The 14,720-nt window shown below is 38.0% G+C and overlaps 2 protein-coding genes across 6 annotated transcripts in view; both read left to right on the plus strand.

Annotated features, from left to right (window-relative positions):
• LOC140166000 (uncharacterized) overlaps positions 1-14,720 on the plus strand; it is a 55,691-nt gene that overhangs the window by 628 nt on the left and 40,343 nt on the right. For 4 of the 5 annotated variants that reach the window (XM_072189365.1, XM_072189366.1, XM_072189367.1 and 1 more), the window contains exons 2-3: positions 6,608-6,736; positions 8,188-8,364. In XM_072189365.1, coding sequence (XP_072045466.1) covers positions 6,608-6,736; positions 8,188-8,364 — 306 coding nt within the window. Of the gene's footprint in view, positions 1-6,607; positions 6,737-8,187; positions 8,365-12,614; positions 12,693-14,720 lie in introns of all 5 variants that reach the window. The other variant, XM_072189364.1, reaches the window with a different exon arrangement.
• Positions 12,700-14,713, plus strand: LOC140166001 (zinc finger Y-chromosomal protein-like). Its single transcript, XM_072189369.1, has one exon. The coding sequence runs from the start codon at positions 12,987-12,989 to the stop codon at positions 14,334-14,336; it is 1,350 nt and encodes a 449-aa protein (XP_072045470.1). The 5' UTR covers positions 12,700-12,986; the 3' UTR covers positions 14,337-14,713.

The following is a 14,720-nucleotide window of genomic DNA, read 5'->3' on the forward strand; positions in this document are numbered from 1 at the left end:
TGGTCATGAAAGGATTCAATAGATAACCTCTGCCCCACTAATCCCCAGCTAGTGTCTGAAATTGCACCTCGGAAGATATATCATAACAACTCAGTCCCTCAAATGATAGTCATATAATGGGTATACTAGGTGAATTCAAATTTGACATCAAATTGCATCGTTTTATATATCAAATAAAAGCCCTTGAGTAAACTAAGCCAAAACTGAAAACCTTTTTGTTATAGCACTTTCCGTAGCAAAGTTACATCTTGTCAAAGATTGACTTTCATCAAAAGATTCAGCTAGCAAAATTCCCCAAAACGGCATTTCGGGGTGTTTCTAGATCTTAGTCTCATGGCGATAGCAGCTTTTTTAATGGAACTGCTATCAAAATCCTCTAAAAGTCCATGTGCGACTTGATTATCACCATAAATATATATTTTGGGTCAAGTGAAGTATAGAAAACATATTTATGTAGGTTTCCTTCACCCACCTATTCTCGAAAAAAATTCAAATTTCTATGACTACGGTATGTAAATATGCATTGTGTTGGGGCCCCGGTCTCGGCGAATTCGCTGACTAGTAAATGTGTTAACTAAGGTTTGCCTAGGTTACCTACATATAACGACCAAAAGATAAATGACTGACTATCATTGAGGACTGAGTTCCGCAGTCTAGCATGGCACCAGTTGTAGTCTAATTATGCCTAAAAAGCGGGCCACGTTATTTCTATAGATCTGCTGCGCATTCAAATTGCATTGTATTGCATCGTAATTTCATTTGTGTCCATGCTAATTGTGTTTACACAACATGAACTCGCGTGTTTTCAAGCAAATTCCCCGATTAATAGGCGATCGGAATGTTACAAAAGTACAGATCGCATTCAGCTTACTTCATATGAGATGATCTTTGGAAAAATACGACATAATTTGTCATGGTGCTTGCGAAATGCCATGCAGTAAAATAAAACGTTGCGGCAATTCATGATTGACATTAGGCCTACATCTAAAAATTGGCGTGTCGTTCGTATCCTCCGCTGTCAATTTCTTATCCACTCACTAGTCCTCACAAAAGCTTTGTGTTGATTACGTAATGTGTGGAGGCAAATTGCAATAAGTACAATGAAATAATGAGTAGGGCGGGCTGGTCACCTCAGAATCAGATTCATATCATATGCGTAATGACGTCCAGTGTTCGCTTTACCTGGATTCGCATCGCAAAATGCGAGTCATTTTTTACAAACTGCTACTCAACTACACAGACCAGTAGCAAAAAATGCGATCCCAAAAAATTGGGGAAAAATGCCTACTTGCGATCGTGAACCACGCTGATATACCATCATTTGCAAGTTGCCATTTGTCGAAGTCAAAAATGTTTCCATAAATTCTATTTCCAAGAAAATAATCCACAAAAATATGACTCAAAAGTCCCTAAATCGTGATGTTTACGCCATTAAACCAGGGTTTGATTTAGAAAATAAAATTTACATGCACAACACTGATTTTTTCCTCAAAATGGACTGAATAACACTAAATTTTGCATGCACAGGCAAAATTCTACATGCACAGAGCCAAAGTTACATGCATTTGTGCATGTAAAACCACTCTAAATTGAACACTGCATTAAACTAAATACAGTATCCTCCCTTGTATGCAAATTTATTTCCATGACGTGTTGTGTTACAAACTTACATGTATGACCAGATAACTAAAAACGTGCATATTAATTTTATGACGTCATAGAAGTAGCACTGTTTATATGGTGTATAGTTCAGTGGTGAGATGGAAATTTATATCGTGTGTCCTTGGTGACAATCTTCCAAAATTATACAAGATTTTTAGGATTTCATAGATTCCTCACATTATTTTAATGCTTCAGCTAATAAATTAGTGAGTTTCCTCTACTCAAAAATGTAGGACTTCTCTTGATTACTGAAGGAAAATTTGCGTTTAGAAAGGGCACACGATAATCAGCTTAGGAAGTTTAGGTGACGAATTTTGAACCACATTCGGTCTGCAACACTGCAGTTGCATAACATTTTTTTAAGCATTGAGTACTGGGATTGAGTAATCTGTGAGAAGATAAGAAAATACAAAAAAATCGATAAAATATGGTGAAAATAAACTGCTACTCAAAATTTTGGAATTGCTACTCAAATCTGAAAGTGAGTAGCAATTTTGCTACACAAAAAAATAGATGAAAATCGAACACTGATGACGTCAGTATCAAGCTGCTCATTAAATATTCATGAACCCGACCACGTGGTCACAATCGGTGGATCGGAGTGGTTGGAATTAACGCGACATCTATCTATGTTTGTTGTGTTTTCTTCACTTTTGAGAAATTGACGTGCTTGACCCTACAGGGGTCAGAGATATATGCATATGTTTGAATGGCTGCTGGCTAAACAGCGATGCGGATATAATTCGTCACCGAGACTGAGAAATGTGAGATTACATTACCGGGCAGGAATTTTTTTTTTTTTTAAGTTTTTTTTGTTTTGGTTTTGTAGTGTCCCTGGACCTAGACCTAAATGCTAGGATCATTCATGGTTGACATAAAAAAAAAAATTGAAAAATTAAAAATTGCATGATGTTCTGTGTTTTTAAATTAATATGAAAATTGATCATTTGTATTCAATCATGTCATACATTGTACTCTATTAAGGGGGTACTACACGCAGCCCTCGAATTAAGGATCTGAAGGGGCACGGCAACTTTTTTAGGGCAAGTTGATAATTGCCGTGGATTTTCACTGAAAAGGCAAGGCAGCACGGCAATTTGTAATATTTCAAAAGGGCATCAAGGCAACTGTTGAAAATTTGAGAAGGGCACCAAGGCAATTTTTCAAAAGCGAATAGATGCATTACCGTCAGCTGAATTCGACACCAAAGTAAAATTCGACTCTCAACTTTACACTTAAACTAACCTGATTGCTTAAAAAACCTGCTTTATAATAAAAAGCAATCAAAAATCAACAGTTTAATTTTGTTAATCCCTAGTTCTGAGCTGCAAAACTGACTCGAAACAGCGATGAAACAGCTGTAACTTTGGTAATAATATTGATCAAATTCGCCGGGATAAAAACTATTTCGTGCAAAACATATCTAGAGATGGGCTCACATGTACATGATAAGACGATACCGGAAGGGTATCGCCATCGGTTTGCAATGGGAAGTCAATGTTTGATAATCGAGAGAACAATTGATTTGCCCAGCGCTCAGATTTTGTTCATGACACGAGGTCGAGGAAGCTTTAGTTACTAACAGCGTTTCTGATTGGTCGATAGTACGTTGAAGGTATTTCTCTGACCAATCGAGTAAATGAATAGCAACCAGATAATGTATAAAAGCCAATGTGATTGGCTGAATATGTAAGCTTACGTAGGGGTAATGAATATTAATTCACAACAAACTATCGTGTATACTGTGATTGATAGCTGGGTTACGATGCTCAAAATAGCGATCATGTTCAAGATTTTCGATTTAATTTTCCACAATTTTGCGGGGATTTAACCAGTACTTGTTAATGATTTTATAATGAAGGGGCAGGGCTGGCCGGCTAGGGCACCCACGGCAACATCATTTAGGAGCACGGCAAGTGACTGCCGTCGGTAAAGGACATATTTTGAGGGCATTACGGCAATGGGGGTGGGCACCCACGGCAATATGCCGTCGGTGCCGTGGGTTAATTCGAGGGCTGACTACACGGCCCTGGCATGCCTGGCCAATTTTGTGCCTATTTTTGCATTTTTCTCAAAAATTATAGCGCATTGGTGACAAGTAAGATATTTATATTATAGGGGCAAAGACTACAACTACTGCACTGAAAATTCAGTAACTCAAGGCAAGTAGTTATATTGATTTATTGATCAAATATTGGTTTTCCCTCATTTTTGACTGTAACTCCACAACTATTGTCTGTGCTGAATTATAATTTCCAGTTCAGTAGTTGTAGTCCTTGCCCCTATAATATACATATCTTACTTATCACCAACGTGCTTAATTTTTTGAGAAAAATGCAAAAATAGGCCCAAAATTGGGCAGGGGTGTAGTAACCCCTTAAGCAAACATGACTTGTAAACTTACTTGTCACCAATGTGCTATAATTTTTGAGAAAAATGCAAAAATAGTCACAAAATTGGGCAGGGGTGTAGTACCCCCTTAATGATGTCAAAATGCATTCATTCCTAAAAAATGCGCCGGGTACCCGGGCACAAAATTACCCGAAAATCACACCCCTAATTTTCAGACACGGAGACTTCTACAAATTCGTCCAAAGGTACGGTAACCAAAGGGTTGGGTATGGCATTTTTAACTATCACTAAATGTTTCGGAATTGAAGTCGGCTAAAAAGTAGACCATTTTGGGGACTGTAACCAGCACAAGTATTGGGCCTTGCTCAGCATTACGTTTTTTGGGGGTTTTTTTTTCCCGATTTTGTAGTGTCCCCGGACCTAGACCTAAATACTACTTGCTAGGATCACTCACGGTTGACCTAAAAAAAATTGAATTTGAATGCATTTTGATATCATTAAAAGAGTATGTATATGAATACAAAATATCAATTTTCATATTAGCCCACTAACAGTCAATTTTGAGTTTCCCGTCACATAATTTCTGAAAATGAGTGAGGTAACTTTTTCATTATTCATTATATTCATTATTTTTCTGCCTTTCATTATATGACCAACACGCATGTAAAATGTGTTGTTATTTGCCGCTCACTCACTTGAAGATGGATGTTTAGCCGAAATGAGATTCAAAAGTAACGGTATATAGAGTCTGCAAGGTTGACAGCAAAATGTATGTTTTGATTTTGATTTTTCCACAAAAAATAAAGGGATATTTATCTTTTTTTTTTTTTTTTAAATATAACCAGTTTTTATCATTATTTTTTGGAAAATCACAATAATGAATTCAAGTGAGGGTCATAAGGCCACTAACAGCCGATTTTGAGTTTCCCGTCACATAATTTCTGAAGGTAACTTTTTCATTATTCATTATTTTTCTGCCTTTCATTATATGACCAACACGCATGTAAAATGTGTTGTTATTTGCCGCTCACTCACATGAAGATGGATGTTTAGCCCAAATGAGATTCAAAAGTACATGTATACTAAAAAGGTACTGCAAGGTTGACAGCAAATGTATGTTTTGATTTTGATTTTTCCACAAAAAATAAATGGATATTCATCAATTTTGTTGCAAATATAACCAGTTTTTTTCAGTATTTTTTGGCAACTTTTTATCACAATAATGAATTCAAGTGAGGGTCAGTAAATGAAGTGAGGGCGGGTGACGGGAAACTCAAAATCGACTTTCCTTGGCCTAAAATGAAGTGAGGGCGGGTGAGGGGAAACGACTTTCATGGGCCTTAAAAACACAAAACATTGTGCAAATTTTTTTTTTTTTTTAGGTCAACCATGAATGATCCTAGCATTTAGGTCTAGGTCCGGGGACACTACAAAACCGGAAATTTTTTTTTTTTCTTTTTGTAATTTCGGGTACCCGGTTACCCGCCCGAAAAATGCGCCGGGTACCCTGGCACAAAATTACCCGAAAATCACACCCCTACTCAGAATAGTATTTTTCTAATGGCTTTTCTGATTGGCTATGTGGTTGCTATGAAAATAGGTTAAAATTGTTAATTTATATCAAATTAAACTTTCTTATAAAATTAAACAAGGTTAAACTTGTTGTACAAACATACCTTTTTCTTTTATTCTGTCAAACAAGCTTTATTTTGTTCCAAAATTCATGTTTTATATAGCTATTTTTTTAAATTCATGTTTTATATCTATTTTTAACAAAAAAAAAGGGCTTGATGCAAAACTGGTGATACCAGCTCTAGCTTCAAATTTGCGTTTGACAGTTGTGCATTCGAGGCTAGAGTCCTTTGCTATTGTTTTTTGGTAGATCAGCGTTGTCATTTTTTGCAATGCATGTTTGATATTTTGATTAAGTTGAACTTGAAGTGCAATTGCCTCTGAACCTCCATGGCTTTACACAGTGCCATGCTTTCATTCAATTTCTACTAGATTTCAAAGCCAAGGACTCTAAAGTTAATTTTTTATTACTTCCGTGGTCCGAGCTGTGCGCCAAGCGTACACGTGTAGATGAGCGTACACACAGAATAAATAAACAATCACGTTGATTGGCTGACCAACGCACTTGACAACAAGCCGGTTGACCCATTGGTCGGCAGCGCTGCGCGTAGTAGGCGATCTTGTCTCTTCTATGCGATCGCAATTCACCAGCGCATACCCGGACCACGGAAGTAATAACAAAATAATTTTAGCCTCGATTATTGTGAAGCTATCAGTGGGCAAATTTGAAGCTAGACTTTTCGAGTAATCCTAAAGACACGTGTAGATATAAAAGTTTCAGAATTAATTTTGATAAGGTGATGAAAAAAGAGAGAATCCTGTTCTATGGGTACAATGTAGGTCATTCAAACATGATGGTTAATTGGGAGCCAAAGGTAAGTCTGCAGAAAAAAAATGCAATATGTCCCCCCTGTTGACCTTTGACCTCATAGATGAGTACCAACAAATTTGAAATTTGCACCATTCAGTGCATGTATACACAACAGAGCTTGATCTATCTTCTGGTTTTGTTTCATTACAGATATGGCATACAGTCATTTGTGGACAACTGTAAGAAAAGATGGGACTACAGAGCAGTTGGTCACTTTGTTTCTTGACAAGGCTAACCAGATCGCTACACGACTAAAAAACAACACTGCTAGCAACACTGGTAAGAAGAGGAGTGTCCCAAAATTTGCTGGCATCTCGGGATCAGGGTTCGATTTTAAAACTGGTGTCGTGGAGCAAAATGCTCCCCATTTTGGACAACCTTAACCTGCTAGTAAAAAGAACCCTGCTCGGGATTGTATCGCCATGAGCCAAGTGAACTTAAGTAATTTCAAATAAATTATAGCCATCATAGAATGAAAATATGATTGTGAAGATTATCAGTCATCCAGGTATGAATTTGAGATAATGTGATCTACTGGACTTGAGTTTCATGAGCGGCAATATTTCACATCCTGTCTCGGATGCATCATCAGGCTAACTGATGTTAAAGCAGCAAAAAAAGTTTGTTGACATGTGAAGCGGATGTTGTGTCACAGGTCAAAGATGAGCCAAACCTCTAAGGGATCTTCTTGATCGCTGAACTATATATTGATAAATAGTCTGTAGTAATCTGTGGACTCAACATCCACTTCACAGGTCAACAAACTTTTGCCGCTTTAAAGGCCGCTCCAAATATCTGGAAAACACATTAAGTTGGGAGCTGTGTAAAGTTTGGTGGTATAGAGGTGAACATTGACTTGATTAATATTTTAAGCCTACTTAATTAGGTTGCCCTTGTAAGTTTGCCTGGTCAACTGGATGGGTCTTTAACATTAGTTGGACTGATGATGCATCCGAGATAGGATATGTGAAATATTGCCACTCATAATCGTAAGTGCAGTAGATCAGATTATAATCTCAAATTCATAGTCATCATGGAATGAACTTGTGCCGTACATGTAGCGCATACCAACCGTATACCGTTTTGCAGCCATGCATGCCGCAGTTGTACACCAGTGTTCTGTCCTGTACTGTAGTCCTAAGGTGCTCTCTGACTGACTGATGTATGATTACACTAGCTTCCAGCGAAGTGTGACACTCTCTTGCTCTGATTGACATATGTGCTCTTCATGGGCTTTGATGAGTAAAACACTCTGCGCCGATCACTTCCAAGACATTGTAAATTTGTAATGGGACAATCAGATTACCGGTCTTTTGTTATGATTATGATATAATTCAGCCAATCAGAGCCCCACTTTACATTGTGTACTGTACGCTCTCAAAATGTAAATACTGCACTATTTGACAGTTTTTTAAATGGTTAATTCCTCATTCAGTATGAGCTCAGTCATGCATCATCGCATGAATGCACTTGTTGGGTTCTCAGTCAGTGTTGGTATGATACCCGATGACATGATTGTACCAATTTTCAAATACATTTCACAGTACAGACCCGTCACTCTGGCAATCCTGAATGCAATCATGCAGTCACTCACTAAAAGTTGTTGGAAATTCATGGTATGGTTGGGAAACTTGCATTTATTTTAATTTCTAACCTTGCAATACATGAGCATGTATAGTGTTGACAAAGTTGACAAAGCTGACAAAGTTTACCCTTGTTTCTGTTTTCAGAGGAAAATTTATCAGCACAATTCCTGGTTGGAATAGGGGCTGTTGTCATTGATGTGTTGCCAACTGTGCCAAAAATTAAACAGCAGGAAAATGAAGAAGTTGATGAAGAGATGGAATCTGGCGAAAATGAAGCAGTTGGAGAAGAGACTGGGTCGGAACAAGTAGCGGCAGAATCAGGTACAGAAACAACTTTATATCAGGGCTGTCAACTGCCACACATTAAACATGGCAGTTACACATTCAGGTACTTTCTCACCCCGGGGGTACTCAAGTTTGGTTTTGGTAGGGACGTGCCATTGAGAATTTCAAAGTGGACCCATAAATATACCAATTTTTCAAGAAATTTGGACCCATTTATATACCAAAAGTCAAAATTTTCAGCCAAATTTAACCCAAATTGTCTTAGTTTTTACAAATTTTCCCAAAATTTTGGGAACATTTTGAAAATTTTGGCTAGATTAAGGAAAAATTGGGCTATTTTCCGAAAAAACTGAGGAAATTTTGAAAAAAGGACCCATTTATATACCAAAATAGGCTTTGAAAAAGGGCCATTGATATACCAAAAGGCTGAAAATGCTACCCATATTTGCGGCACGTCCCCGTATGGTCATTTGTACTGAGAACCCCCCCCTCTCACACCAAGGTAGTAAAATCTCATGCCAAGGAAGTACATGTCACAACTGTAAAATCGCTAAGAATTCATTCATCATCAGAATAAGTTGTAGTCCTTCCCCCACCTCCCGCACATGTTGTTTTAGATCCTCGATGGCTCTGGCTCAAAGAATCATGGTTCAAAATGAACAACTGGAGTTGACATAATAATAGAGAGCTCGCGATTTCCAAACGCTGTGATCGTACGCCCACGGATCTATTCAAAATCACTCTTCTGTATTCGGGTCGCGTTTTGAAGATTTTGCACGTACAATATTAGCAATCCCTTTTGTTTGTAAGAAATCGTTATAATAAAGCAACATTGAGGTGTGAAAATTTGACTTCATTCAGATGCTAGATCATACGTAGAGATTGCCCATAGAAATGCATATGAGATTGGCCATCTAAAAAATTAGATTGCGAGTTGGCTTTTTTATACAAACGCACGGTATATAAGCGCGGTCTACGTTGAAATTTACATTCTTTACGATGTCAAGGCTGTTCATGCAACTAATTTCCACCACAAAAAAGTCTCATTTTGAAAGTAAAGTCACAATATATGGATGCATCGGTCTTTAATATCCCAATATCTTTGTATTTTGGACACTAAAATATTTGGGAAGTACTGAAATACAATTTTAAGCAGTATGTTAACCTTGGTTTTTAGTCAAAATCATAAGCATGCTGTATTGCAGTAGGACCCGGTGACCATTAAATTTCACTCGCGTAGCCCTCTAGTGACCAGATCAGATGTTAGTCTTTGTTGCAGCCGACTTGTTCATGTTCGTGACGAATGAGCACAATCCAGCTTGGAACCGAGACTAGCAATATTGAACGCTGTATAAACGCACGGTCTACCCAATGAGTATGGAACATCGCAATTCCACCGTTTAACCTGGTGTTCGACAGTTGACAGCCCTGTTTGTATTTGTCATGTGACTACAAAAATTTGCTGAGGCCTTGTGGGTTTAGTATCTGGACCATTTTCCTTATCTCCCATGATGCACTATTTTAGGTTACAAACTCCAATGAGTTTGAACGTGCAGGGATCATGGGACGTGAGATATTTGTGATTTTATATTGGGGAGTTCAATTGAATGAACACAGCTTTCAGTAGCATAGGCCTACACAACAGAAACACAAGTCGTACACTGCGCTATCATGCTATACCGCTGTAAAATGGCATGATTATATACATGTATGATGTGCATTTAGACATAAAAAGTGGTCCTTTTTTGCTAAAGATTGCGCTACCAAACAGTCACAATGTTCTGGATGAGTTATTTACAAAAAAGCAATTTTCAGATCATAATTTGGTAAGGCCGGTGTCGACAGGTCCTCTGTCGAAATCCTGTCGACAAAGTGAATTATGTCAACATATCGACAGAACTTCATCCATGGCGACATAGTGCTAAGGCAATGGCCCAGTAAAACTTTGTCAGGCAAGCGAAGATAAAAAGGATGAAAGTGAAAACTAAGAAAAAAACTGAAAAAACTAGCACCAGCAATGACAGTATTGGGTCTTTTGCATGTCAGTTACCTACATGTATGTGCTTATATAATTTTAAATGTCGCAGAACACTGATGTCACACTTAAAAGGGAAATATGACTATGACATTGGAATTGAATACCTGAGAGGAAGAAGGGCCTAACTCAATCAAAATTGTTATTGAGATATTAAGAAAAAACTTAATATTTGGAAAAGTTTTAGAGACATGTTTTCATCTTCAGGGAGCTTATACATTATTACATACATGTGAAATGATATATGATGTTTCCATGGCAGCAGTACAGGTCTTAATACAAGCAGGAGTTGGGCCCTTCTTCCTCCAAAATACTACAAGTTCTAGTTCCGTAAGCAGATGTGCAATAAATAGCTACAGAAATTTGTTAGTTATCTATTATTATTAATTGCACAAGTACATGTAGAAGAATGTAATATGTTAACAAGAAAGCTTATTGTGATGAAAACCAGATTTCATGGATAAACAAAACTCCACTTTAACCTAATATTTGTGGAAGAAAGGCCCATCTCCATGCAGTTGGGCCTTTCTTCCATGTAAACCATGATTAAATGTACTTGGAAGATTATTTAGATAGTGAATTTATGCCCTTGTTCACACACAAGGAAGAACAGTCTGCTGGCAATAAAATGCTGCGTTACTCATTTTTGTAAAAAAAGTGGAGCTGGTCCCTTCTTCCACTTAGGTATTATTCAATTACAAAAGCATATGGCATCATTAAAGGTAAACAACTTTCCAGACAGCCTTTTCTACACATGGCTCATCAACATCAAATTTGACAGTACTAATCCAATTTGTGTGGATGACTCTGTAGATCGAAAACCAAAGTCAGAATGCCCTAAACTTATGGAAAGGGTTTGAACAAGTGTCAAACACAGACAAGTGTCAAGCAGTTGCATTTTGAAAATAGCTGCTCTAGCACAGGGGTAGCGCTAGAACAAAGCGCTCCAGAGTCCACAGGGACCCCAGAACTTGCAGAAAATCTGAATGTAGGGGGTCCGTAGTAGAGTTTGGTGAGTCAGAGTTGCATAAGTGCAACATAAATAGTATGTCTGCGGTAGCACTAGAAAAGCTGGGGGTCTGCAGGGACCCCTGAACTCGAAGAAAATTTTAAAATAGGGGTCCGAACTGTATTTTGGTGAGTCCGGGACACCAAAAAGCAGCCTAGCGCTATCCCTGCTCTAGCAATCCACTTCAAGTTAAACTCTGTGGCACAAACCTGAGATCCATCTCGGAATATAAACACCATATGGACACACATGAAACTTGTGGAAAGATCTTCTAACACAAGAATGTGCAACCCTTCATGAAATGACTCGTAATCCTAGCGTTATTTGCGATTTGTGTGGTGAGGCGTTTGGAATCAATTAAGAGTTTCACAAAATAGTAAACATACAAAGGAAACAAAATACCCATGTCAAGAATGTCCAAATTGATACTACACTAAAGAAGGGCCTTGTATCTCATATACATTCAGCGCATGAAGAGTTGAGTGAGTCGATCCCATGTCATATCTGCGCAGCCATGGCAGATATACCCACAACAAGGAGAGCGATGATTGTTGTCCGATATACAACAAGCAATTCAAACCCAAGCAATATCATGGAGGATCATGCAAAAGATGTATGTAGGACAGAAATGGAGGAATTCAATACCGTTGTACATGGCCTAATTGCGATAAAAAAGTTACAAGAAAAAAATGTGTGCAATTACTATTAGACACAGTGAGAAATGTATGCATGTTCAGTCTACAACAAGAGATTTTGCACCAAGAATCATCTGCAGGTTTACATGAATTGGCATAATGGAATTGGACCGTACCAACGATAAAGAAGCACCTTGTTACCCATTCAAGGCAAATACCTGATCTACAATGAGTGCAGAACATAACGTTATTGATGGAAAAACAGATGGTAAGCATCATTTCAGTAGAGCAGAACCAATCCATATGTCAGTTTATCAGAACTTATATGAGGATAATATTGAAGTTAGTAATGAATGAAGTGCCGGTAGCATAGACTTGCAAGATCTTGTGTTGGACTGCGTGTGCCAGTAACTGGAGTGGCTAGGGAACTTTATCCTTTTGATCTTTAGGCATATAAATGTTATGAACAGAAGTCAAATTTGCAATACTGTTGTGTAGGGAGGAGAAACTATGCACAATAACAGCAAACCGTTTCCATATTTAGTCTGCGACAAGAAAGTTTGAAGGAAGAATCATCTTTTCTTTTTTATTTCAATTTGTAAAACAGATATGGCAGGAGATGGCGCCAAGCGTACAAGTGGAAGAAAAGGTGATGAAAAGGAGAAAGATGATGGGATATCTAAAGGTATGGCTAGTGAAGGTGAAGTTGAAGGTGATTCAGTCTTACAGGTCAGGAGTGAAGCAGAGGATGAAACTGTATTAAAAACTGACTTCAACGAAGATAAAGAACCAAATGAGGATGAAATTACACAAGATGATGCAAGCAGTGAGAGATCATCTGATGATGACTATGATGCTGAGCCACAAGATGATTCCAGTGAAGATGACAATGATGACGACACACCAAGAAGACGCTCAACTCGATTACAGCTACGAACAGCTAAAACAGATAGTGGTATAAACAAAATAAAGATAAAAAATGATAAAAGGGAAAACTGAGAGAAAAACAGAAAATAAAACTGTTGCCATCAATAAGAGTGCTGGGTATTTTGCATGTCGGGTGCCTCTGTGTACGTATAATTTTTCATATCGCAAAGTACTGATGTCACACTTGAAAAAAAACCATGACTATGATATTGAAAAGGCCACCAATACAGTTCAGGAGTGGTACAACAACCATCCTGCCAGTACAAGAAAGCTTAATGTAAATACAATGCCATTTGTATGCACGTTGTGCCACAATGTAGGTTTTCCAAGTAGAGCCTGGCTTCATACGCATCTCTGTAGCATGCACCAGTTTACTGAAGAACAAAGCGACATAAAAATTGCAAAAGAGTATGGTGTCATTAAAGGTAAACACCTTCCAGACAGCCTTTTCTACACAAGTCCCATTGATGTAAAATCTGACGGTACTGATACTACTTGCGAGGATGATTCTGTAGATCCAAAGCCAGCATGCCCCAAGTGTGGACAAGAGTTTGAACATGTGTCGCAAGCTCGGTGGCATTTTGAAAGTGACTGTACTAGCAATCCACTTCAATGTAAACTCTGTGGCACAAACCTGAGAACCACAAAGGGATATAAGCGTCACATGGACACACATGAGAATCAACAAAAGGGACTGCAATTTCCTTGTCAAACGTGCAAAAAGGTCTTCTACAACAAGCATGGTCTTACCCAGCATGAAACATCACACAAACCTAGTTTTATATGCGACTTCTGTGGTGAGGCATTTCCAATCAAAACTACACTAGAGTTTCACCTGAATAGTAAACATACAAAGGAAACAAAATATGCATGTCAAGAATGTCCAAAATGGTACTACACTAAGAAAACCCTTGCCAATCACGTACATACAGTGCATGGGGAATTGGGCAAGTTGATCCCTTGTCATATTTGCGGTAAGATGATTATAAAAGGTCATTTAAATGGCCACGTCAGAAATACCCACACCCAGGAGGATGGTGTTCGTTGTCTGATATGCAACAAGGAATTCAAACGCAAGCTATACCTGGAGGATCATATGAAAGAAGTACATGGAAATGGTGGTGCTCAGTACCGTTGTACATGGCCTAATTGCAACAAAGAATTTACAAGAAAAAGAACCCTGAAATCACATGTAGACACACACAGCGGCAACAACAAACGATTTGCATGTTCAATGTGCGACAAAAGATTTCGCGACAAGAATCATCTGCATGTTCACATGAATTGGCATAAAGGAATTCGACCATACCAATGCTCCCATTGTGAAAAGAGATTTCTTACCAATTGGAATTTAAAGAAGCATCTTGTTACCCATTCAAGGCAAAGACCTGATCTACAATGAGTGCAGAACATATAACGTTATTGGTGGAAATATGCATGGTAAGCTTCATTGCAGTGGAGCAGAACCAATCTGTGTGTCAGTTGATCAGAATTTCAGTATAATATTGAAGTTAGCACTGAAAAGTATGTCAATGGCATAGACTTGTAAGACCTTGTGTTGGACTGTGTGTGCTAGTAACTGGAGTGGCTAGGGAACTTTATCCTTTTGATCTTAGGCTGCTGAAGCATACATCTTTTATAAAAAGAAATCAAATTGACATACTTGTTGTTCAGGGAGGAGAAACTATATAACACACAATAAACAGCTAATGGTATGCATATTTAGTCTGTGACAAGAAAATTTGAAGGAAGAATCATCTTTTCTCTTTTATTTCAATTTGTAAAA

Source organism: Amphiura filiformis, chromosome 12 (genome assembly GCF_039555335.1).
Source record: "Amphiura filiformis chromosome 12, Afil_fr2py, whole genome shotgun sequence".
Classification (NCBI taxonomy): domain Eukaryota; kingdom Metazoa; phylum Echinodermata; class Ophiuroidea; order Amphilepidida; family Amphiuridae; genus Amphiura; species Amphiura filiformis.

Coding starts and splice junctions, on each gene's coding strand:
- LOC140166001 (XM_072189369.1), top strand. CDS start 12,987: ATGATAAAAGGGAAAACTGAGAGAAAAACAGAAAATAAAACTGTTGCC.